Source organism: Palaemon carinicauda, chromosome 39 (genome assembly GCF_036898095.1).
Source record: "Palaemon carinicauda isolate YSFRI2023 chromosome 39, ASM3689809v2, whole genome shotgun sequence".
In the NCBI taxonomy this organism is placed as follows: Eukaryota; Metazoa; Arthropoda; class Malacostraca; order Decapoda; family Palaemonidae; genus Palaemon; species Palaemon carinicauda.
Window position 1 is genome coordinate 17,862,862 of NC_090763.1, and position 27,342 is coordinate 17,890,203.

At 45.5% G+C, this 27,342-nt stretch overlaps 1 protein-coding gene across 11 annotated transcripts in view; it reads left to right on the forward strand.

The window, feature by feature from the left end:
* Positions 1-27,342, forward strand: part of LOC137631046 (TATA element modulatory factor-like) — a 194,308-nt gene that overhangs the window by 80,401 nt on the left and 86,565 nt on the right. For all 11 annotated transcript variants that reach the window (XM_068362625.1, XM_068362620.1, XM_068362630.1 and 8 more), the window contains 2 exons: positions 1,301-1,836; positions 8,083-8,732. In XM_068362625.1, coding sequence (XP_068218726.1) covers positions 1,301-1,836; positions 8,083-8,732 — 1,186 coding nt within the window. The remainder of the gene's footprint in view (positions 1-1,300; positions 1,837-8,082; positions 8,733-27,342) is intronic.

The window sequence follows — 27,342 nt, forward strand, 5'->3', positions numbered from 1 at the left end:
ATCGTGTTTTGGAAGAAAATTGTTGCTACTAAGGTGAACGGAACTGTGTAGATTACAATTGATTACATTAATTAAAAAAAGAGCATTTTCAAATATCAGTGGTACTTATATGATTTAATTTCGCTCTTTATATTTTGGTGGAACATGAGAGAAAAAATACCTTGCATATTAGAAAAAATTACCTACATCACTTATCTGTATTACTACCGTAGAGTCTTTGCAGTATCCCATCGCCATCGCCCCCTAGCTGCGTTCACTTTTCAACTCTCTACTCTACCTCTGTTCCCAGGTTTTTCTTTCATCTGGCTGTCCGACCTCTTTCAATTTTTACTTCTAGGTGAAGCTGCAGGGTTCTTCCCAGTTACACCTTTGCACTGAAAGCATCCCTTACCCGTGCTTCCCAAATTCCATAGTTCAGTCAGATAGATTAGGTGATGTTATCAGGGACTTAATTAGACTAACACAATAGAAGTAGCTAGTATTTTCATTGGACATAATTCAGAATTACTGAAATGTTTTGGAAATCCTTCTAGGTTACTCCTCCCCAATATATGGCTGTTATACTACCCTTCCTCCTCCCCATCCAACTTTTAAACTTGATATCTACTTGAATGATTTTTACGTATTAAAAAGGAAGAAAATATTGTTCATAATTTTCTCCTAAAAAGATTTTCCCCAAAGGTGTTTAGTATCATCAATGCACCTCACTGGGTGCACTGTAGGCATTACTTGATGGTTTGTACAACATATCTTTGGCCATTAGCTGCACTTGCTTTTTATCCTTCAACTTTACCCCTCTTGTTGCTTCTAATAACATTTTCTCTCTAGCCAAACATTCGGTACCCCTGATGTCTTTGTGTTTAATTATACAAATCATAGTTTGTTTTTATGATATGAAGTTTTGCTTGTGACGGCTAATATTTGCTATTTTTTATAAATGTATATTTAAAAAGCATTGAAAAAGATATAACAAATTTACTTGAAGGATATTGCTGTATCGTAATTTTCAAAGCTGTAGGAATCTGTGAGATGTTACAAAGTTTTGATGATGGTTCCTTTATAAGTGGTGGTTACAGGGATAATATAGGAAAGATAATAAACTGGCAGACCCTTAGTCATGGCAGAAATTTGAAATAGTTTACTAAAATGGATAATTAATGGGTAATTGTTTTGTAGTTGAGATAGGACAGTTCTTTCTGGTTTGATATATTATTAGCTTTTGCTTGTGTTATTTATTGATGCTCATTTTCGTAGTCATCCTTTTAATAAGATTTATTAAATTTTTACCAAATATCTTTAGGTGAACTCAGCACATCTCAGGGGGAAATTGATGGCCGCGAGGACAGTCTAGTAGATGATGACGACGAAGATGGCTTTTCTCGTAGTCGTCTGGTGGTTGGAAGTGTTGATAGTGATGGATTTTCACGCCAGGAGAGCCAAGGCTCCCTTTGCGGCAGATCCATTGACTTGGAAGTTCCGTCAGTGATATCAGAGGACGTGTTTGATTCGGGGCAGACAGAACATACAGACATAGAAAGTAGTGCAACTGCTAGTAGTGAAATTTTAAGTGATACTAAAAGTGCTTTTGAAAGTAGATTTAGTGAAAGAACTAATGTGTCAAGTGGCAACTCTGAGGTGAACACTCCCGAAAGCATTGTTTTACTAACTTCAGATAGTTCCCCTGATGTTGAGGTAGCAAGCATTGAGGCCTCTGCTGCCAGTAACCCCAGTTTATCAGTAAATCTATCTGCAATTGGGACCAGTCCAATTAGTTCCCCAGACTCCATTGAAGTTCTTGGTTCCTGTAGTGTTGTTACATCACCATCCTCTATAGAGGTAAGTAATTTATGTTGCTATTTTGCAATTTTTTTATGGTGGTAGTATACCAGAGATGTTTTTACATTCAGTGTAAAATTAGTCCTTTGAATATTCCACACATGACTACTTTAACTTACTGGGAAGTGAATAAAGTGTGAGATATAGTAAAACAGGCTCTATTTAGTGATGAAAATACTAGTAGGAGTGACTTGATGTCTTCTCATTAACTGTATAGGAATGAATTGGCCTCTTAAATTTTTACAAATTCATCACCACGGCATTCAGTTAAGCACTGTAAGGTGAATATTAGAATTAGCCATATTGAATGAGAATATAGGGACTGTAACTGCAGCCATGTATTAAGCTCCAGAATATGATAAATGTTCTGTTGTTGAATTTTAGACTAACTATTATGGAGAACTGTAAGTTGGTAAAGATTTTTGCAACTTCAGTTTTGGGTTTAGTCAGAATGGTAGACCATTATATTTCTATCCATTGAATAAAGGCACAAAGGTTTTCTTTCATTTCAGAAGAAATTATAATTTCAGTTTTTAAATTAATGTACAGTACCGTTATGAGATTATTGTATAAAGAGGATTGTTGTACAGAATATAGATTTGCTTAACCATATAAGATTTGTTCTGACACAAGTACAAACCTTCGCCCTTTACATAGAGGATAACAGAAAAACTGGAGCACACAGCCTTTAAAATTTTCTAACAACATGTACCTGATAGTTAGTGGCCAGGAGCAGGGGAAGCCCCACCCCCTGCTTGTTAATTGAGTAGTCACTTTGATAGCAGCTATTAGTGAGAACAGATGTTCCTGCTTGCTGGACTTTTGGGATACAAACTAATTTCTATTTTCTTTCTCATTCCAGTGTGTTAGCAATCATATATGTCTTTGATGGGAATGTTTGTGGAGATACCCATTTGCTTGGGTGTGTTGGATTTTAGTTGTGGCCCCTTCATGATTGCAAAGGACAGGGATTTTTACCTTTTGTGTCCTGCCTGTAGAGGACATTACTGCAGTTAGGTTTCTTGTGACGAGTGTGTTGGAAGTGGCCACCCTCCCAGAGGGCAGTGTATGGCAGGTGGAGAAAGAAGAAATCTAAGATGGATTCCATGCCTTCGAGGTCATCCACAAAGTGAAAGAAATTTCAACTTTTCCCTCTGACCCTTTCCTGTCGGTTTCCTCTGGAAGCTGATCAGGTAAAAATGGTGGTCATTTAACATGAGAACAAACTTTGGGGTAGGAAGGCCTTCCTGTTTCCTCTAGGGAAACTGGAGGGCCTCCACCCTGAGTAGAGTCCCTTTTTCAGAACACCGCTCGCCGACTGACCAGGCAGCCTTTGTCTGCTTGTCAGTCTCCATCTCCGGCTCAGAGATTGCCAATTCTTTGATCACTGACAGCTCGCTCGCTGTTCACCGTTTGCCATCACACTGATCCAGTAAACAATCAGCAGGTGATCAGCAGTCCCCATCAGTAGCTTGTCGACAAGTGACTACTCGCGAGCACTTTCCAACTGCACAGCAGCACCAATAACCAACCATCGACTATCATCAACGTTTGCCAGAACAATGCTGGTCTAAGGAACAGCATCTCACCCGTCAGGGCGTCCAAGGTAAGATCAAACGTTGCCTTACCCACTTCTTCATCAGTTAAGGCTGAGTTCTTTCCCATGGAAGAGTCCTTACGCAAAGTATCACGTCCCGTTCACTCATCTCTCCCTCTATGGGTCAAGACCACAGAGTCAATGAGCGCCTATGCAAAGGGATTCGCAAGGAGCTGGCTCTTTGGGCCGAATCCTCACTGTATTGAAGAAGGTTGGGCAAGCAGTAAGACCACTAGACCTAAAGGACGCATACTTCCAGATCCCAAACCATCCATCTACAAGGAAGTATCTGAGATACAGTCTAGACAACAGGAAATGCCAGTTCAGAGCACTGTGCTTCGGTCTATCCACATTACCCCAATCTTCGCCAGATTGTTCGCCCTAGTATCATCCTGGACTCACAGGATTTGCATCTGTCTCCTCTGTTATCTGAACAACTGGCTGATCCTAGCAGACTCGGTGGCAACCCTTCTTCAGCACCGCGACAAACTTCTGAGGTTTTGCCAAGTTCTGGTGAGCATGGTAAACCTCGAGAAGTCTTCCCTGCTTCCCATTCAGAAGACTGGTATACCTAAGTATGATTTTAGACATCAATCTCCACAAAACATTCCCATCAGAAGATTGGATAAGGGGGCTAAGAAAAGTCGTAAGACCATTTCTCAAGACGAGAATAACTCCCAGCCCAGCAGTGGATATGGCTTCTCAGACACCTATCATCCCTGGCCTGTCTAGTTCCCAATGTTCGCCTCAGGATTTGAACTCTCCAGTGGCAGCTTGAGTCCAGTTGAAATCAGGCCTTCGATTCCCTGGACATTCTGATCTCCATGTGACCAGAGGAACGGACGGACCTCGAGTGGTGGGTGGCAGACGAAAATCTGTGGAGGGATGTTAATCTTCTCGTTCTTCCCTCGGACTTAGATTGCAATAAAATGAGAGAAGTAACAAATGTCATATCTCCTTGGAAGTATAACATGATACCCCGAAAATGGGAAACTTCACTTTGTTGTCTCCGTTTTGGTCACACTCGGTTGACACACGAGTTTCTGCTGAAGGGCCAACACCAACCGTATTGTGACGACTGTTTAGTACCTCTAACAGTGAGGCATTTGTTGACTGAATGCCCCAATTATAATAACTTAAGGTTCATCCTTGCCAAGATTCTTGGACATGATGTATCCTACAATGCAAGTGGCATTTTTAGATTTATTTAAGAAGTAGGTCTTTTGAAAACTATCTAACTTGTAAAGTGACATTCAACTGTTATGGTTTTAATTGAATATTCTTCTAGTTTTTATATAAAATAAGTGATATTGGCATCAGTGACCTTAGATGTCAGGATGCCGGAAAACTTTAAATCAATCAATCTCCCGGACTTGATGCTGTTTTTAGACATCAAAAGAATCGTGGGTGACCAACGTGCTGCACCACACAACCTCAGTACTTTCACATAAATCTCTTAGAGATGAAGGCCGTCTTTCTGGTCCTTCAGCAGTCCTATCATTTCCTGGCGGGCCACCCAGTGGTGTTGATGAGCGACAACACCACTATCAGCACGCTTCATTCCAGGCTAGAGGAATGTGCTCGCTGACAGTCTGAACAGAGTATCTCAGATAATGGGTACCAATTGGTCTTTGTATCACCTAGTAGCCTATAAAGTCCTGACTTTGTGGAATTCTCCAACTGTGGATCTGTTCGCAATGGCCCTGAACTTCAGGCTCCTGCTGCTCCCCAGTCCCAGACCCCAAGGCTCTCTGGCAATATGCATTCCAACTACGGTGGGGACAACAACAACGTTTATGCCTTTCCCCCATTCTGTGTGATGAGAAGGGTACTCAACAAGGGCAGAACATCGGTCAACCTCACAATGATTCTCATTGTTCCACTATGGCATCATGCAGAATAGTTTCCTGACCTTCTGCAGCTCCTGACAGAGCCTCCAAGAGAATTCCCTCCACGACACGATCTACTCAGACAACCGCACATTGACATCTACCACAAAGCTGTAGCTTTGCTACAACTGCATGCCTGGAGACTACCCAGCACCTCCTTACCCAGAGATGGTTTTCGCTACAAGTTGTGAAGAGGATGTCTGGATATATGCGGAAATCCTTAGCAGCAGTCTACCAGGCAAAGTACTGTAGAACATCTTCTGTGGTTGGTGTCATGGAAAGGATATCTCTCTACTCTATGCCACTATTCCAGCAATAGTTGAAGGAAGCTACATCTCCTTACTCATACGGACTTACGAACTTACCTGTCCTCAGTCGGAAGTGAGACCTTCCCCCATGGAACATGGTTCAAGTTCTCTGGTCTCTAAAGAGGCCTCTCGACAAACCATTGCGCCAGGCAACAGATCGCCACCTGGCTTTGAAGACTGTGTTCCTACTTGCTTTGACCTCGGCAAAACGGGTTAGTGAACTTCATTGTCTCTCATACGACATCGCCCATTCAAGGGGAGGAGGAGAGATAACGTTCAGCTTCGTCCCTGAGTATGTTGCCAAGACTCAGAATGCAGGGGTGACGGATCATAGATTCAACCTCTGCTCCGTAACTGACGATACAGATCATCTGTTACTGTGCTCAGTGAGGAATTTGAGGCTCTACCTCAAGAGAACAGTAGCAGCCCATCCCTGGGTGCATTTGCTTTTTGTCAGCACCAGGAGAAACAAGAGGAGGATCACCAAAAACACCCTCTCTGCATATATTCACAGAGTCATCAATTATGTTCTGAATCCAGATCCTCCTCCAACATGTCGACCCAGGATGTCAGGGGCATAGCTACATCCCTGACCTTCAAAAGAGATTACTCTGTGATGCAGGTTCTACAAGCAAGGGTGTGAAAGTGTCAGTCGACTTTCACAGCTTATTACCTGCAAGACTTGATCCACTGGAGCTCGATACAATCTCTATCGGTCCTGTGATGGCTGCCCAACAGCTGGTTGAATACCTCAAGCTCCTTATTGGACTAGTTGCAGAAGGTTGAGGGCACTGTTACCCAGTTTTAGTCTGCATTAATGAAAAGGAATGAATGGATCTTTTTTCATCCTCCCCTCATGGGGAAAAGAGCAACCTGGGTTCTCTGCACAAGATGACCTCAACCACTGTAGGTAAACCATGCTCCCTTGTGTACCTAGTATTGTGTCAATACTGTTGCGTCCCCATACCCTGGCGAGGTGGTATCTGGAAAGTCTAGGTTACCACAGTTATTTCTTACAAAGACTCGGAATAACTTTTACCTTGACAATCACACTGCTTATCTCAACACACAGCTTGCGTAGGCTGCAGACTTTGCGTAGCAAGATTTAGCGAGGTGTTAGGGTCTCTTTATTTTTGGCACTGACCTACTAAAAAAAAGAAGTCCCCGGGTAAAGCCAAAAAGCCGGATTGGCTGCGACGTCCACCATTCTAATGGGCGAGTCACCCCTAATAGATAGCGTAAGTTTGTATTCCAGTTACAGAACAAATGACATTTTTGGAGATAATTTGTATTTTTCCTATCGATACAAACCTTCAGCTATTTATACAAACTTACCCACAGACCCTGTCCGGTTTCAGGACAGGAGGAAGCACAGAAACTGCCCTCATGGCAATTTACGAAACTATAGCCATGAACCAGCTAAATAAAAAACACCAATGCAAATACAAAATACAAATTATCTCCAAATTTGTCATGTTTTCTGCCCTTACCTGCTGGAATCTACCCACTGATCCCCAGACTCTTCCTATGAGGCCTGTAGTAGCTGCACAATAGGTGGTATAACTATCTCAGCTCCTCTCACAGGGCCATTAGCTCTGGATCAAGGACAAACAGGTAAGCCCCACTCACCTTGTAGCTGTTTTATAGTGCACTATACTATAGAAGTGTCATTTCCTAGACTCCTTACAAGGAGGAGTGTATAATAACCAGGTATACCCATTTGTATACATGTCATAGGGTTAGAACCAGGCAATCCCAATAGTATACATATGCCACATAGTTGCAACTAGGCAAATTCATTGTTACGGCACAGATTTTCTGCTTAGTATCCTTTATTGCACGGGCCATGTACTTTCTGTCATTGTCACACCACTGGTACACCTTAACTCACACTTCTTGGGGTGTTTGAGTTTGGACATCTTGAGATAAGTGTCCAGCCAGTTGGAACAGGGACTTCCACCCACCTAAGGATGAGTCTCCTATGTAAAGGATGAAGGTTTGTTTTTGGGTCAGGACAAATGACAAATTTGAAGATAATTTTGTGTTTTTTCTAACTATACAAACCTGAGTCCTTTATTCATACTATCCTACCTTCACCAACCACCTAGAAAGTCCTAGCTGCAATTAAAGTGACTATTCAGTGAGCAAGCAGAGGGCCAGGTTTCCCTGCTCCTGGCTTGGTCACTTGTTTACACCTTGTTAAAAAATTTTGACGTTCGTATACTCCAGCGTCACTGTTATTTCATATGTAAAAGACTCAGGCTTGTATTGTTAAGAAAAATACAAATTATTTCAAGGTCATATGAATTACACTTTATGCATTGTCAGTGTGTGCACAGTTGAGATATCATTGATAATATATTATTTAATACAAATTATTTGCAGTTTGATTTATTTATATAAGTCTATAGTATGACAAAGATAATTACAGATAGAATAACCCTTTTAACAGGTACTCAGTGGTATTTCATCAAGCGACTCATCCCCCACTCATCAAGATTCTTGTAGCATAACTATAACCGAGGATAGAAGTCCTGTTACCATCTTGCAGCCCATAACGAGACCTCCATCTAAACGGGATCACGAGGCTCCCCAGTGTGATCAGTTAGTTACGTTTCAAGAAAGCACCATCAATGAAAAGTTACTGTTGAGTAGAGACAATGAAAGCAAACCCTCAGATACTGAAATTTCTGCTAGTCAAAAGGCTGTTGTTAAGCAGCCTACATTTTGGGATAAGGAAGAGTTAATGTTTCCTAAAGATGGAGATTCTTGTTCGCGGTCTGGGAGCAGTTTGTTGGAGGACTTATCTGCGAGTGAGAGTATCCACAGTACGTCGACCTCAAGTACTCACACAGTGTTAGATACTAGTGCAATTATACAAATAAGTGACCCCCATGTACTTTCGGCTTCTCCCGAACCTCAGACTTGTGACACTTCCGCACGAAACATCAGTGAATGCACGTCAAAAATTACGGAAGAAAATGAGGTTCCAGAAAATAGAACAGAAACCGATGTTGCTGCGTTGCCTCTGGACATATCGGTGGAAAGCGGTGGTAGTTCTGACACAATTACGGCGTCTTTAGACTCTTCACAGATGGCATTGTTAGTATGATATTTTTTTCTATTCTCAGAGGTTTCAGTTTTGGGAAAAGTTATGTGGTGCATGCAGTGTTATCAGTGGCACGTATTGCCCATAGTATTTTCTTTACATATTGTAAATATATGTTTCCATCAATTGCTCTATCATGATTGCAAAGATACAATACAGTATGTATATATAAGTAATACTGTACGTACAGGTGATTTTAGTAAATTCATTTTATGACAGTTTTCAGAATTATTATCAGTTATATGTGCAGTATAATTGCAAAAAAAGTACGTTGTTTTATGTGAATAAGACAATGTTACTGTTACCTATCCCTATTTGTTCATGTAATGAGCAAACCTCTTGTCATTTTCTCCATATTATTACCCACAGAGTGAGTAGATACCTGAAATATTAGGTCATTTTTGAAAGATATAGAAGTTCTCACATATGTCATGACTTTTTGTTCTTACGCAAATACAAACTCTTTGTATAGGAATAGATAGTAAAGCTGGAGTATTCGGCAGTTAAACTTTTATAATGAGGTGTAAAAAGGTGGCCTGTAGTTACCGACCTGGAGTAGGGAAGCCCCACACCCCTGCTTGCTCGCTGAGCACTCACTCTGATTCAAGCAGACAGTAGACATTCCACTAAATGGCGTTTCTTGGGTTCTTAATTACTTTTGTCTTTTTCTTTCCTACGTATTTATGATTGTTTGCTGCCATGGGTATGTTTATAGTTGAGCAAACATGGCTTTTAAAAATGTCTTTCTTTGAAATTTTGCCTTATCTCTGAGTGGGAATAATCTTCAGCTTCTTCCCGATTGTTCAATCCAGCCCCCTAACGAGTTTGGAAAAAGACGTTATCAGGAGGCATTAGCTCTCCTTCCTGAATGGAGACCATATCCTTCAGTTAGAAGCACGCAGCTGTGAGCAGTATTTCTCTGAGTACACAATATTTGGATTTTAAATCATCATTTACTGATGAATGCATCACAACATTAATGTGTAGATTTGAAACCCTGCACACTAGACCTTGTCTGTGCTCAGCTTGCTCCTGATATGCTTAATATTAGCTAGCATGGGGCACTCACACTTAAGCTCTCAAATAGTGACAGAGCTTCAAGTGATCCCAAGGATTCACTTGCACTTTCCTTAGTATGCTCTCCCCACTGAGGGAAGAGATCTGCTTAGTATTAGCATGCTTCCCATGCCCTCCGCCTGGGACGTACGTGAGCATTTCCTATAATTGAGAGCCGCTCTTCTCACAAGAATCCCTGTGTTTAGTGAGCAATATGTCCACTAGACAAGCCTTCCTCTCCTGAGCTTGTGGTAGTGTGCTTAACACCAGCGTGCACTTAATCTGTTGGTGGTTTGGTACAGGTGGGTCACTGTTCGCACCCCTCACCATTTCGTGTGTCTCCCAGACATACTTCACCTCTTTGCACGTCACATAGACATGCCTGAACATTTCGCTGGTCAACAAAATGCAGCTCGCCATCTTACCATACTGTGCACCGCCTAGACACTCCCCACAAAATCTAAGACGTTCCTCGCCTAGATGCTCCCCACAGGATCCAAGATGTGCCTTGTCTAGATGCTCCTCACTGGATCCAAGATGCACTCCTACAGCACACGCGTCAAGGATGAAGCATAATATGAAATCCTCTTTAAGTAGGAACCTCATGCTTGCAAGAGCTAGAGCTCATGTCTCTCATCAAGTGTGGTCTTCAGTCCGAACTCGTAATTATGACTTGTAGGTCTATCCTGTAGATCTTTTTGATTACCGGAGACTTGGACTATGCACATTTACTCATGTGGGTGACCCCCCTCATATCTATTACAGTAAGAGATCACTCAGAGTGATTTCTTCTAGCAACAATCATTGATTGTCCCTGATTGAATTTTGGTTGACATGATGCCCCCTTTTCCCCATGGAATTGAAGAGTTCCCCAGTCTCTATAGAATGGGATAGATTCCATTCAGATCCAGAGGTCCCTGATGCCTTAGAAGATAGGAGGTTTACAGCAAACCCCTTTCCCTTTTTTCAGAAGGGTTCACACCTCAGAAAAAGTAAGGATCTAAAGTCAGTAATGAGGAACAGATCTCACAAACCAGAAGGGATTCTTGAACTTCCCTGGAAGATTATGACTTGGGATCCTTTTTTGATTCTAGAAGGGGTACTGGAAAATCCCCTCTCTTTCTCAATCTTTTCCAAGGCGAGAGGACCATGAACATATTTGTATCTATACCCCACCCAACACCGGCTGGGTCAGGAGGCCAACTTAGAGCAGTCTTACTGGTGCTCTCTTATCTGTTTACATGCAACCTCCTTCACTGGTTGACTTGCAAGCTTGGGCTCATAATGCAAGCTCCCAGTTACTCCCGAATATTCTTGGGACACCTTTGGTGTGCTTCAGCACAGTCTAAGGATTGTTGCCGATTGCAGGGAAAGTGATAGCTCCCCAGACTTCTTCAGTTGACACTAGTAGAGAAAATGTCTGGAAGTCTGAGGGTATTCATAGACTTCTCAACCCTGAATGAGTGTTCGGCAAACCTCGTTCAGGAGGGAGACTCCAGGGAGAATCAGGTAAACGATCAAGCCATTAGGCTTCACGAAGAGGTCGACTTAAGGATGTGTACTTCCAGCTCCTAATCCAGCTTGCAGTCAGGAAGTACCACCGTGTCATAGCGAGCAGAGTGAACCAATTGAAAGTCCTTTGCTTTGCTTGGTAAACAGCTCCACAAGTTTCACCAGAGTTTTTACTCTAGTTTCAACATAGAAACATACCCACAGCACTCATCTTTTACATTACCTGGATGATTGGTTGATCCTGACAGACTAGGAGGACAACCTTCTTCTACACCGAAAAAGGCTTCTCTTGTTCTGTCACTTCCAGAGCCCAAAGAAATGTTGATTTACCCAGGTATAGACATCGACACCATTGTAGGAAAGTCATCCAATCTCAAGACAGACTAGTACATTTGCGAGAGGTGGCTTTCCCATTCATTCAACAGTTCTATTTGGCAGCACAACCTTGGCAGAAGTTGCTGGTTCATCTGACCTCCCTGGAACTTCTTGCTTCAGACGGTCGTCCCCACCTGTGGTCTCGTCAATGGGGCTTGAATAGACACTGGTCGCAAGACAGCCACCTCCTCTATCATTAGTTCCTATAGGGAAGGATTCCAGACTCGACTTAGAATGGTGCCAGGACAAGACGAACCTCTAAAGGGACTCGCCTTTCCTGACGTTTCCACCAGAACTACTGTTGTTCATTTATGTGGCAAAGAAAGGATAAGGGAGCACACTTCCTACAACACCCATGGTCGAGACAATGGACCCACCAGGACCATTAATTCCATATCAACGTGCTGGAGCGGCGAGCGACTCTCGTTATGCTTCAACACTTTTGCCCTATTTAGACTTGGTACTCGGTGCTATTGTTGAGCAACATCACCAATGGATAGATAGATATTAACAAACAAGGCGGTATGGTTTCCCTGCAGCTTTGCCAGCTAGTAGTAAAAAATCACCAGTGGTCAATGCTCAACTCTATCTCTGACCGCCCACTTTATTCCAGGCAAAGAAGAGTATTGTGGCAAACAAGCTGAGCAGAGAGACACATTGTTGGGTCAGAAGGATCTTTGCATCCTAAGGATCCTGAATTTGTGGGATTCCCTGACACTCGACCTGTTCATAACAGCTCTAAAATCGAAAGTTTTTGATATACTGTACTGTTTGCTGGTACCATAAATGGAAGCTGTGTTTAAGGATGTCTTCCAACACCCTTTGGATGGCCTCAACTTTTATGCTGTTCCATATTTTTGCATGACAAGGAGTCTCTTTAACCGAGTCCAGTACACTCCCAATCTCAATATGACTAGTAGCCCCGAAATGGCCCAAAGTCGAATGGTACCCAGACCTTTACTTTTTCTGATAGAGACTGGCAGAGAATGTCTTTCTCTTCCTGACCTGTTGTGCCAACCAAACTCCCAGATATTCTGAAGCTCAGTGGAATCACTATGGTTTCATGCACGAATTTTATTCAGCATCTCCTCTCAGAAAAGGCTGTTTGCTCCTAGTTGTGCAAGGGATTTAGGGTTGTGGGGACCTAGGTGGTAACGTTCCTGGCTGGTGATCGCCAGGCTGGGGTTCGAGTCTCTCTCAAACTCATTAGTTCCTTTGGTTGCTGTAACCTCACCATCCTTGTAACCTAAGGAGGGGGGGTTTATGGGAGTCTATAGGTCTATCTGCTGAGTCATCAGCAGTCATTTCCTGGCCCTCCTTGGTCCTACCTTGGGTGGAGAGGGGGCTTGGGTGCTGATCATATGTATATATTATATGGTCAGTCTCTAAGGCATTATCTTGCTTGATAGGGCAATGTCACTGTCCCCTACCTCTGCCATTCATTATTATTATTTTTATTATTATTATTTTTATTATTATTATTATTATTATTATTATTATTATTGTTACTAGGTAAGCTGCAACCCTAAAGTATAATACTATAAGCCCAAGGGCTCCAACATGGAAAAATAGCCTAGTGAAGAAAGGAAACAAAGAAATAAACAAACTGCAAGAGAAGTAATAACAATCAACATCAAACATTTCAAGATAATTAGATCTATCATATATAAACTAAAAAATTCATAAAAACAAGAAAAAGAGAAAAGATAGAAAGAGCGTGTCCGAGTGTACTCTCAAGCAAGAGATTTCTAACCCAAGACAGTGAAAAACCATGGTACAGAGGCTATGGCACTACCCAAGACTAGAGAATAATTCTTTGATTTTGGAGTGTCCTTCTCCTAGAAGAGCTGCTCACCATAGCTAAAGAGTCTCTTCTACCCTTACCAAGAGGAAAGTAGCCACTGAACAATTACAGTACAGTAGTTAACCCTTTGAGTGAAGAAGTACTGTGTGGTAATCTTAGTGTTGTCAGGTGTATGAGAACAGGTGAATGTGAAAAGAATAGGCCAGACTATTCGGTATATGTGTAGGCAAAGAAAAAATAATCTGTAACCAGAGAGTGATTCAATATACTACTGCCAGGCCAGTCAATGGATCCAATAACTCTATGGCGGTAGTATCTCATGCACAGCCTTTAAGCCTTTAAACCTCCAGAAGTTTTCAACTTCTTTGTACCAAGTCAAGTGGGACATCTTTGGTGTCATAGGAGGGGTGTTTATCCTTTTGGAGCCTCTATTAATAGCCAAAAGTTTATTCTACCTCGAAAGAGAAAAGTATTGCTCAGGATCAATAGTATATGGCTATTTCTTAGCCTTTTAACCTATGCTCATACAGAGTTTTGAGTAGTCATAGCCTTTCAATAGAGGTGAGACCACTGCCCTGGCATGTAACTAAGGTCTTGCAGTCCCTCAAGATGGCATTTTATGAACTGTTGAGGCTTGCCTCAGATTGGAACCTTACCCTTAGCTGCCTCCAAACAATTTATCAAACTTCATGGTCTCTCTTGGCAATGCTGTTATCAAATGCTGGAGACAGATCTCATTCTCCTTTGTCCCTTAGTTTGTAGCTAACACCAAGAATTTGTATGTTCCCAACTAGAGGTTTTCTTCGCTTCAGGTCGTGATCCTTAGAGCACTAACCAATGATTCTGATCAGCCTCTTTTGTATCCTGTGAGACTGCTGAGGCACTACCTTGAACGTACACAAACAACTCGACCTCACCCGCAGCTCCTCTTTGGTAGCATGGGTAAGTTAAGGAGGTGTCTAAATACGATCACCTTTTGGCAGATGGAATTTATTGACTGTACCAATTCACCAGGCTTTACCTGGAGGAGATGATGAATGTCTGCTTCAGGTCAAGACTGTATTAGAGCTCATAATGTCAGAGGAGTAAGCAAAATTCTGGCATTCCTTAAGAATCTCTCTGTGGTGTAGGTACTCCAGGCAGGCATCTGGAAATGGCAAACCACATTGACTGCCTATTACCTGTGGGAATCGACCCACAGGTCCCTAGAGACATTTTTTGCTAGGACCTGTAGTAGCTACACAGTAGGTGGTATAGCTACCTCTGCTCCTCTCACAGGACCATTAGCATCGTATAGAGGATGAAGGTTACATGTTAGATGGGGTTGAAAATGAAGAAGGACTGGCCCTTTCCTTTTCATTCTATTCCATTTTTGCCACTCTTGGAGCACAGCATCAGAAACCCTATCAGCATGAATTGATTCGCTTGCAAGTAAGGCCCACTTACCCTGTTTTTCTGCTCCATACCCTTTGTTACATGTGCCGTGGACCCACTGGTATTGCTAAACCACAGATGCAAAAGGTTTAAGGAACCTTAACTCAAGGGTTAAAGTTTTTGGTAACCAAGGATAAGTATCCAGCCAGTTGGAACATGGGTTTCCACCTATTTAAGAATGAGTCTCCAATGTAGCGAATGAGGGTTTGTATTTGTATCGAAACAAATGAAAAATTTTAAGGTAATTTGTATTTTTGCTAAGTATACAAATATCCAGTCCATTTCTCACACTTAACTGCCATCACCTACCCCCTAGAAAGTCCTGACTGCAATCAGAGTGACAACTCAGTGAGCAAGCAGGGTGGCTGGGGTTTCCCGCTCCTGGATGGTACTTCTGTTTACACCTCATTATAAAGTTATGTGTTGAGTACTACAGCTTCATTGACATCTTTTCCTTTGTAAAGGATTTTGATTTATATTGTTATGAAAAATACAAATTGCCTCCAAATTTGTCATATTTTTTCCCAGGAAAGATACTAATCAGCTGCTTTTGTTGTTTGTTCAATTGTCTCTGACCATTTTCTAACGTACTATACATTCTGTTCATAATCTGCTCTCTGGATGGATTGAATGTGTTTACCATAAAATAGAATAATGGCAAGAAAAAAAAGCTTTTCTGATAATTTTCATGATATCGGGTGTGAAAAGGATGTAGCTTTTCTTTTCTTTTTTTAATGCTCTATGATTTACCTTCAAAAGGCATTATTCTTCTTCCCTATTTGTGTATTTTTACTGGAAGGGAAGTTTCAGCCCTATGTTTACTTTACTATAATTTTTCTGCATTTATAGTACATTATTTTCATTTGTAAAGAGTAATATAGAGCTCCAATTTACTTTATGGATTATAATTTGTTGTTGTTAATGGAAGGTTGACTGTACATTATAACAAAAGCCACTAATCTTGGCAATCTGCAGAATTTCTTCTTTATATCATTGCATGTTGAAAAGAAATGATATTGTACTGGTGTTATTATTATTATTATTATTATTATTATTATTATTAAATGCTAAGCTACATCCCTAGTTGAAAAAACAGGATGCTATAAGCCCAGGGGCTCCAACAAGGAAAATAGCCCAGTGAGGAAAGGAAACAAGGAAAAATAAAATATTCTAAGAACAGTAACAACATTAGAATAAATATTTCCCATATAAACTATAAATAGTTTAACAAAACAAGAGGAAGAGAAATTAGACAGAATTGTGTGCCCGAGTGTACCCTCAAGCAAGGGAACTCTAACCCAAGACAGTGAAAACCATGGTACAGAGGCTATGGCACTACCCAAGACTAGAAAACAATGGTTTGATTTTGGAGTGTCCTTTTCGTACAAGAGCTGCTTACCATAGCTAAAGAGTCCCTTCTACCCTTACCAAGAGGAAAGTAGCCACTGAACAATTACAGTGCTGTAGTTAACCCCTCGGGTGAAGAAGAATTGTTTGGTAATCTCAGTTGTCAGATGTATGAGGACAGGAGAATCTGTAAAGCATAGGGCAGACTATTCAGTGTCTGTGTAGGCAAAGGGAAAGAACTGTAACCAGAGAGAAGGATCCAATGTAGTACTGGCTGGCAGTCAAAGGACCCCATAACTCTCTAGCGGTAGTATCTCAATGGGTGGCTGGAATTATAAAGTAAATTGATTGCTTCCATTAATGTGGGTCCTCATTTTCTTTCTTTTGTATAAGTGGGAAAAGATACAGCTGTTTCAACCTTTCTCAGTGAGATGTCCCTTTAGTATCGGAGATAGATAACTACATCTGGTTAAGGTACTCTACTCCTTCAAAGGACTGGAAGAGAGTTTTATTCTCCAATGACTTGTTTAGCTACATGACCTATGACATGAATTTGTAGCTACTGTACTTCAGTTCTCTTTATACTTGGCTGCCATGCTATATGAAGTACCCCACAACAATCCAGGAGTTGTGAAAAAATATAGTTGTTCCGTAACCGAAATACAAACCACGCTATTTACATTGGGTTTACCTTTTAGCGCAGCTGAAATGACGAGCCAATAGTTTTAACAAGGGTTAATTACCCCCGCGCTAGTTAGCGGGGATAGGGGAAGGGTAGCTTGCTACCCCTCCCCCCCCCCACACACACACACACCGGTGACTTGCTTCACTTTCACTTTTGGCTCGGCGGTGAACAGACGTGTCTGTTCATCGTCCTCGTTGACAGCCTTTAATCTTTTTTCTGCTTTCTCTTTTCTACAGCTTGTGTGTTGGTTTGAAGTTGACTTTCATTATTATATTATTATATTACAATGCGTACATGCCCTGGTGTTGCCGGCCGCCCTTGTGGAACCTTTATGTCGGCCTTAGATACGGACCCTCACACCCTTTGCCCTCAGTGTCGGGGCCGACGGTGTGACCAGGAAAACATGTGTTTTGAGTGTAGGGAGTGGTCTGCCTCCCAGTGGGAGAGGTTTGGCCGCCGGCGTAAGAAGTCCAAGAGAGACCGTTCTCCTTCGGGGGTTGCCTTGAAGGAGGAAGGTTCTCGGGATTCTTCTTTCGCCACCCAAACCTCCTCCGAAGCTCCCCCTCGACCGGCTCCTAAGGAGAGTCGTCCGAGTGGTAGCGCAGGCCCTAGTTCTGTTTCCCGACCTTGGGAGGGGGGAGAGGGCGTCGCCTCCCATAGCGGGGCGGTTCCCCCTCCTCCTCTGGGGGAGGCCATTGATAACTCCTTGTCTAATGATGATCTCTTACAGATTTGGGCTTGCCCTCCAGGGTCACCTTGATTGACCTTGTCTCGTTGGGGGCCGCCGTTAAGCAGTCGCCGGCGGTAGCAGAGGTAGACCCTCTGTCTATCGTCGACGTCGTGGTGGCAGAGGCCTCCGACGTGGCTGGGCAATCCTCTGCAGGTGCAGTTGAGGATGATGGTGCTGATGGCTCTCCTCACCCTTCCGTACATCCTTCGAAGGGGGAAGTGAGTCCTACGGGCTCTTCTGCTGTTTAGCTTCCTTCTAAGGGAAGTGCTTTGACTGAGACTCCCTTTCGGAGGACTGATGGTCCTGATGATCTTCCCCGTGGCCTCCTCCGCTGTAAGGCTCGCCGTCCGCTGCGTCGCAAGGGCCTCCCTTCCCCTTATAAGGGGGTTAAGAGGCGCCTTTTTGGATCTTCTTCCTCCGAAGGGGACTCTCCTCGTCGTACTCAGCCTACAGCTCCTGCTCCTTTGGACCTCTCTGCAGACCGTTCTCCAACTCCTGCTAGATCTTCACCTTCTGGGGAACTCGTCATCCGACGGGCAACGGTCCCTTCGGGGCAAAGGGATTCTTCCCTTCCACGTGCAGTGCTAGCGCACAGGCGCTCTCCTGCTCGTCAGCGCTCTCCTGCTCGTCAGCGCTCTCCTGCTCGTCAGCGCTCTCCTGATCGTCAGCGCTCTCCTGCTCGTCAATGCTCTCCTGCTCGTCGGCGCTCACCTGTTCGTCGGCGCTCTCCTGATGTTCGCCCTCCTCGTCAGCACTCTCCTGCTCATCAGCGCTCTTTTGAGGATCATCGCCCTGTGGTCTCTGACCATCCTGCAGTTCCTGTTGAACTCCCTGCGCGCCATCAGTCTCCTGAGCTCTCTCATCCTGTGTCTACGCAACAATGTTCGCGTTCTCCAGCACGTGTGTCAAAAGCACATGTTCGCCCACGCGCCTGCGATCTTCCTGTTCCTGTTCATGAACGCGCCGCGCCACCTGTTCCTTCACAGGATCTCACGGGTCGCCCTCCTGCTCGCCAGCGATCACCTACTCGCCAGCGATCACCTACTCGCCAGCGATCACCTGCTCGCCAGCGTTCACCTGCTCGCCAGCGCGCACAGGCAATTTTAGTATCGCCTATTCATCAGCGTTCTCCTACGCGTCAACGATCGCCTACGCGCCGGCGATCACCTGCTCGCCAGCGTTCACCTGCTCGCCAGCGCGCACAGGCGATTTTAGTATCGCCTATTCATCAGCGTTCTCCTACGCGTCAGCGATCACCTGTTTATCGGCGATCTCCGGATCGCCCTCGTGATTTACAACCTGCGCGCCCGCGTTCTCCAACGCTTCGTCGCCCAGAGGTTCTGAAGGGACATGGTTCGCCATCTTTTAGCTCGCCATCGCGCGATCACTCACCTGCGCGTGCTGCGCACTATCGCTCGCCAACGCGTCACCATGCGACAACGCGCCATTGCCCACCTGCGCGTCAGTGCTCGCCAGCTCACCACCGATCGCTTGTTGATCTATATCGCCAGCGATCTTCCTCGCCATCGCGCCAACGCTTTCCTTTGCCGACTCGGACACGCGCTCATTCACCTGTACACCCTCGCGCCTGCGCTCCCGCTCGCCTGCGCGACCGCTCGCCTGCGCGCACGTGCGATCATCCACCTGTGCGCCCGCGCGACCATTCGCCCTCGCGCGACCATTCGCCCTCGCGCGACCATTCGCCCTCGCGCGACCATTCGCCCTCGCGCGACCATCGTTCGCGGCGAATTTCGCAGCCGGTGGTAGCAGCAGGAACGCGTGTTCCTAGACAACGCTCGGGATCGCCTCCACCCAAACACATGATTGTTGTGCAGGACAAGGATAATACTGAGGAGAGGTTAGTACATCATTCTTCCCCACCTTCTTTTCAGGCAGGTACTGTGGTGTCCACTCCGAAGGATCGCCCGATCCCTTTCCCTTTAGCGGGGATTTCGGACTCTGTGTCCTTGGAGCAACAGACTTGGTTTGGTCCCCTGGCTCGGGCGTTAGTGAGGTTTATGAAGCCAGCACTCGCCGACCAGGGTAACAAACTAGCGGCTGTCTCTCCTACGCTGAAGAGAAAGAGAGGAGTGGACTTCGTGGTGACTTCCCCCAGGGCAAAGTTGGTTCCCAAGAGGTCTGTCGCGAAGCCCCCTTCTCCTGCTCGAGTGCTTTCTCCTTCTCCCATGGACGAGGCCTTTCCGTTCTCGGGTGAGTCCAGTGAAGCGGTAGTCTTCCCCTCGGCACCAAGGGGGGAGACTTCGCTTCATGGAGGAGAATCGTCTCGTGAGGAAAGGGCTCCTCGAACCTCTTTGTTGGGATCCTGTATCCCTCCCAGGAGGGAATCCAAGGATTCCAAGACCGTCCCGAAGTCATCTTCGAGGATTCGCCAGGAACCCACGGCTCCCCGGGGGAACGTCCACGCTTCACCCCAGGAAGAGATCCCTGGGACAGGAGACTTAGCTGCCAGCCCGCAGAGAGGAGATCAGCAGGAATCCGAACATGCCTTCTGGCAGGTCCTAAGCCTGATAAGGCAACTTAACGGGCTTATGGATCCAGTCATCGCCCCCCGTGAAGGCAAAGACACTATCTTAGATGAAGTGTTTGACGTTCGGAAGGCCCCTAAGTCCAGTGCGGCTCTGCCCTGGTCTCGGGGCCTGAAGAGTGCCAAAGCTAGGGCCAAGGCTCAGCTCGCACTTCTTGCCTCCTCCAGTCGTTACTCTGCCGGGAACAAGCTCATCCCTCCTCCTCGTCTTCAGCAGAGGAGGTATTTCGAGATTCTGGGTGAGTCCAGCCTCGCTCTTCCTCTCCATCACTCTGTAGAGGAGCTGGCGAAGGGAGTTCCCCTTGAGAAACTCTCTGCCCGGCAGGTTTCGTTCTCGGCGGCAGAGATCCTTAGCCACGAGAAGGTCGCTAAGTGTGCCATGCAGGCCACTTCGTGGCTGGACTTTTGGCTAGGATCTCTGGGCATCCTATTGCGCTCGGAGGACTTGTCCAAGGAGACCAATAGGAAGGCCCTGGAGACCTTCTTGCTCTCGGGCACCCCCTCCATCGAGTTTTTGGCACACCAGGTTACCACCCTGTGGGCCATCTCGGTGTTGAAGCGTCGCGATGCTGTGTCGAGAGATTCCATCCGAAGGTCCCCGCCGTGGATGTGTGTAGGCTCCGACATGCTTCCCTTCTGGGGGAGAACCTGTTTGAGCCTCAAGACATGGAGCGAACGGCTGAGAGGTGGAGGAAATCCAGCACGGACTCCCTCCTCCATAGGGCCCTTACAGCTCAGCCCTATAAGCCTCCAGCTCCGCTGCAACAGCAGCAGCAGCCTCGTAAGGCTCCAAAGCAGGCACCGGCAGTTAAGAAGGTGGTGTCTAAGCCCCAGCCCTTTCCAGCCAAGGTCAAGAGGGGCGGCAAGACCCCTGGGAGTCTCCGTTCTGTAACAAGCAACCCAGACCAGCTGCTACTATGTCCAGTGAGGTGTCTGAGGCACTACTTGAAGAGAACGGCTGCAGTCCGTCCTCAAGTGCGAGCTTTGTTTGTGAGCACTGGCAGGACTAAGAGGAGGGTCACCAGGAACACCATCTCAGCTTGGATTCGAAGGGTTATCCACCATGCCTTGAATCCTGACCCTCCTCCGTCACGTCGCCCTCGGGCCCACGATGTCAGGGGTATTGCTACATCCCTGGCCTTCAAGAGAAACTTCTCTGTGATGCAGGTACTTCAAGCTGGGGTCTGGAAGCGTCAGACGACCTTCACAGCCCACTACCTGCAAGACGTGACCCACAGGAGCCTCGATACGTTTTCTATTGGCCCTGTGGTGGCTGCACAACAGCTGGTCTAACCTCAGGCTCCTTTTTTGGACAAGTAGCAGTAGGTTGAGGGCGTTGTTACCCGGTCTTAGTCTGCGTGAATGAAAGAGTATGTCTGACCCTTACTTCTTTCTTCATTCTCCCGTCTCTTGGGGAAGCAGCATCCTGGTCCTCGCATAGCTGACCTCGACCTCTGCAGGTAACCCATGCTTCTTTGTGCTCCTAGTATTAAGCTTAATACTGTTGCGTCTCCCATACCCTGACGAGGTGGTATTGGGAACGTCCTATCCTAGAATTCCTATCTGGAGGTCTCAAGGTCAACTTCATAGGACGAGTCACACACTCCTCCACACACTGCTTATGTAGGCCACTCGTTCCTAGCGATGCTAGGAACTTGTGAGGTACAGGGGCTCCCTTTCTCTAGTGCTGCTCACTGAGGGATCGAGCCCCCGGGCAAGCCGAAGTCAGTAAGGCTGGGGACTTTCCACCCTTCCTAAGGGGTAAGTCACCCAATGTAAATAGCGTGGTTTGTATTTCGGTTACGGAACAAATGACAAATTCGAAGATAATTTGTATTTTTCCTAACCATACAAACCTTAGCTATTTACACATATGTGCCCACCATCCCTGACCCCCAAGTCAAGTCCTACCTCTAAGTGAAAGTGAAGCAAGTCACCGGTGTGTGTGTGGGGGGGGGGGGGGGGGTTAGCAAGCTACCCTTTCCCTACCCCCCGCTAACTAGCGCAGGGGTAATTAACCCTCGTTAAAACTATTGGCTCGTCATTTCAGCTGCGCTAAAAGGTAAACCCAATGTAAATAGCTAAGGTTTGTATGGTTAGGAAAAATACAAATTATCTTTGAATTTGTCATATTAGATGGAGGAATTTCCAAATTGGTCGGACTCAAATCCCAGCACAACACCAACACCATCAGTGTGACAGAACTACAGAATGAAGATGATAACTCTGCCATAGCCCACACCCAAGCAGAACTCCAAGAATTGGTGGATAATTTCCATGCTGCCTACTCTTGTTTTGGCCTAACAGTTAACAAGTCCAAAACTAAGATATTGGCCCAGCCAAGACCAGGGGCAAATCCACCTGTAACACACATCACCATAGATGGAACCACCATTAAACGCGTCAAACACTTCCCATACCTGGGAAGCATCCTTTCCACCCAGAGCACCTCCTTCAAAGAAATTAAAACCAGGTTACAAGCTAGCCACACTGCATATGGGAGACTATCCACCAGGGTGTTCATGAACAAGGATCTAACTACCCATACAAAGGTGATGGTATATAATGCCATTATAGTATCTACCCTGTTATATGGATGTGAGACTTGGACCCTTTATAGTGGGGACCTCAAAAGACTGGAACAATTCCACTAAAAAAAAAACTAAGAGCAGTAATGAAAATCAAATGGAACGGTATGTGTCCAATACAGCAGTCCTTGAAAGAGCCAACATCACCAGCATCGAGGCCATGATCATGAAACACCGCCCAAGATGGTCTGACCATGTGATGTGCATGGAGGACACAAGACTACCAAATAAAATACTCTTCAGTTAGTTAAATACAGGTGATCTCCATAGAGGCCGCCTTATCCTTCGATTTAAAGACCAACTCTAAAAATCCCTCAAAGAAGCTAACATAGACCCTAACACCTTCAGAACTTCAGCAAGCAACAGGAACAAGTGGGGAAGCAAAGTTAAAGTGGGCACGGACCTCTTTGAAGAGAATAGAAAGCCAACCTGTTAGCTAAACGACAGCACCGGGCAGAAAGAGCAAGTCAACCACAACCACCTCCCATGATTCAGTGTGATCAATGCCTTTGATTATTCAGGACACAAATTGGTCTTACGAGCCATAAGAAGGCTCACCACCCCAACAATAATTTACCAACTATGACCCTCTCCTCTATTCAACCTTCTATTGGGACTGAAAAATATGATATTCGGATACGAGTACATGACGACGACGATGACTTCAAGCGTTTTTGACGGAGCATCATCACAAAAGTGTGATTGCAGCTGGATAATAATGATGACAGATAAGGCTAGCTGTTATTGACAGGTTTTGCTTTGATTGTTGTATTTGTGTTTGTTAATGATGACATAAGGCTAGCTGTTATTGACAGGTTTTGCTTTGATTGTTGTATTTGTGTTTGTAATTTTCTGTTTCCTAATGGTTTTGTATGTTTTGTATTTGGCAAATCCGGTGTCATCCTCAAAGTATTTAATGAATGGTTTCCCTTCACAGGAAACTCTTGTCTTCTGTCTTGTGCCATTCTAGCCTGAATTTATTTTTTGCGACAAAAGCGACTGCAGAGAACTCCTTTAGTGGCTAACCACGTAAAGGAAAAATATGGGATGAATATGAATATGGAGTAAAATAATATATTATTTTCAGCTAACCTTGTTTTCCATAGGTTGGTGTTCCATTTAGTGCCTTGTACAGTGCTGTATTTTGTAAATGATTCTAAAGTTCCTTGCTGCATCCCTAACTGGATTTATGTTTACCTCTTATCTACTCCTTTTAATCTTCTTATATGACTAAGTTGTTAAGATGCTTAAGTGGCTTTAGCACCTTCGCCCTCACAGTAATTTTCCAGCCTGGTCTTCTCTGGAGTTTTCCCTGAATTAATAAACAAGAGAAGTGACAGACAAATGAGTTATTGCTTATACAAATGCAAGTATTGCCATACAGTACCATATAATCTCAGTTCTACATAAGATGTGCAAGTCTATTACAAGGAAAGAAAAGGGAGTTGTTTAGTTACAAGGGTAGAAATTGACATGTAACCCACTCCGAGAGAGAAGCAGTATGAACGTCAGGTTCCTATAAAAGAATTTATTAATAAAATTCTGTTTCTGTTTATCATCACATTGGAGGAGAAATCCTTTGAGTGCCGAGGATATATATATATATATATATATATATATATATAATATATATATATATATATATATATATATATATATATATATATATATATATATTTGTTCCGTAACCGAAATACAAACCACGCTATTTACAAAGGGTATTACTTTTAGCGTAGCTGAAATGGCGAGCCATTAGAATTTAACGAGGGTGTATTACCCCCGCGCTAGTTAGCGGGGGGGTAGAGGAGTGGTAGCTAGCTACCCCTCCTCCCCCTCACACACAGGTGAATACTCACTTTAACTTTTGGCTCGGACTGTGACAGACGTCTCTGTCTTGGTCCTCGCTTGGCAGCCATTGTCTGTTTTGTCTTTACTTAATCGCTTACTTTTCATTTACTCAATATATATGTAAACATGTTTTCATGTTTGTATATATATTTGAGTATAGAAATAAGTAAGTTTCCTTTTCAGATATGTGTGTGTAGTGTACGATATCTACGTGGAGGCCTCGGCAGTTAGGCCACCACGGCGTATTTTATGGGTGGCGATCGAGTTTGACTTATGTCTTTCTCTCTCTCTCTCTTGAGGTCGTTCACCCTTTTACTACGTGTTACTACGCCCTTGTAGCCTAGCTTCCTTTCCGCGCGGGGGGGGGTTGCTACGCCGTACGTTTGTATCAATTAGTTATGAATCTAATTGTAGTTGTTTTTTGTTTTTCAGCTTGTAGAACGATTCCTTTCGGGGTTTTCGTTCTTTCTTTAGTGTTCATTCATTTTTAAATTACATAATTACATAGTTACATAATTATAATTGTTATAATTCTGTTTTGGTTACAGCTCTCCTTCCGCGAGTGTAAGTGGTTGTGAGGGCACGTGCCTGTTGTGTAATTCTTGTTCCTTTCCCTCGGGATTCCTCTTCGGAGCCTTCCCGGGGGAATGAATGTGTACTAATATTATTTGTTTTATTTTTTACAGTTACCGATCTAGTTCGTTTCTGTAATATAGCAACGGTGTGAGCTGTCTGGTTGAGTCCTGGGGATTCGGCTGTTGCTGCCTCCCCCCTTGTATTTTCGTCAGGGGCGTGTCTCCTTCTACTGGTAGTACTCCCGTGTCGACGGACAGCTCTCCAGTTCATTTTAGAACAGTCAGGAGGCTTGCCTCCTTGGGCGGATTACTTTCCTTCCGAGGGAAGTTTTTCCTGTCCAGGCTTGAGTTTTCCCCTTTTGGGGGGTTCTTCTCTTGCCTTTTTTTCGTGCGACTATGCTCTTGGTGCTGAGCGGTCGCACCTGCAGTTTCGCTCAAGGGGCTGGGCAACTGCAGGAGCTCCTCTTCGGAGGATTGCTCCTTTTAGGTCACTGGCTGACCAGTCTCTTCCACGATGTGTGTCTCTTTCGTTCGCGAGAGAGTACACTCATAGAGACTCCTCTTCGGAGGTTTCTTCTGTTGCTGTTGCTGTTGCTGTTGGCCTCCCTCGCCGTAAGGCCCACCGTCCGCCTCGTCGTAAGGGCCTCTCATCTCCCTATAAGGGTGCTTGAGGCGCCTTTTTGGATCTCCGTTTGCAGCCTACAAATCCTTTTTCTCGATCTTCCGCCTTGGTGCAGATGGACAGCAGTCTGATCTCGTCTTCCGACGGGCAACGGTCTTCCCGACGGACAACGGTCTGCCCGACGGACAGCGGTCTTCCGACGGACATCAGTCTCCCGGCGGACAACGATCCCTTCGGGGCAAAGGGTTGCCCCCACGGGGGTTCTTCCCTTGCGTGTCAGGGTTTCCCTGCGCGCCCTTCTGCTCATCAGCGCTTTCAAGATGATCTTCCCTGCGGTTCCTGTTGGTTCCTGTTACGCGCCCTGTGCGCCCACGTTCGCCCTCGCGATCTAGAACTTCGGTTCAGGTCGGGGTCAAGGACTCTTCTTCTTTGCGCAGGCTTCCACGCGTAGCCTTCTGCTCGTCAGCGATCATCAGCTCGTCAGCGATCATCAGCTCGCCAGCGATCATCTGCTCGTCAGCGATCATCAGCCCGCCAGCGATCTCCGGACCGCCCACGTGTCTTACAGCCGGCACGCCAACGTTCTCCAACACTTCTGAAGGAACATGGTTCGCCAGCTACTAGCTCACCTGCGCATGCTGATCGCCATCGCACAACCCTCAACTGCGGATGCTGATCGCCATCGCGCGACCCTCAACTGCGGATGCTGATCGCCATCGCGCGACCCTCAACTGCGGATGCTGATCGCCATCGCGCGACCCTCAACTGCGGATGCTGATCACCATCGCGCGACCCTCAACTGCGGATGCTGATCACCATCGCGCGACCCTCAACTGCGGATGCTGATCGCCATCGCGCGACCCTCAACGGCGGATGCTGATCGCCATCGCGCGACCCTCAACTGCGGATGCTGATCGCCATCGCGCGACCCTCAACTGCGGATGCTGATCGCCATCGCGCGACCCTCAACTGCGGATGCTGATCGCCATCGCACGACCCTCAACTGCGGATGCTGATCGCCATCGCGCGACCGCACACCTGCGGATGCTGATCACCATCGCTCAACCCTGCACATGCTGATCACCATCGCGCGACCCTCAACTGCGTATGCTGTTCGCCATCACGCGATCACCCACCTGCAGATGCTGTTCGCCATCGCGCGACCGCCAACCTGCGCATGCTGATCGCCATCGCGCGACCCTGGCATGCTGATCACCATCACGCGACCCTGCGCATACTGATCACTGCTCGCGATCGCTCACCTTCGCATACTGCTCGCCATCGCACGATCGCTCACCTGCGCATACTGCTCGACCATCGCGTCGGCATATCACAACGCGCCATCGCCAACCTGCGCGTTAGCGCTCACCAGCTCACCACCGATCGCTTGTTGATCCATATCGCCAGCAGTCCTCCTCGCCCACGCGGCAGCGCGTTTCCTCGCCATCGCGCTAACGCTTGTGTTCGCCGCCTCGGACTCGC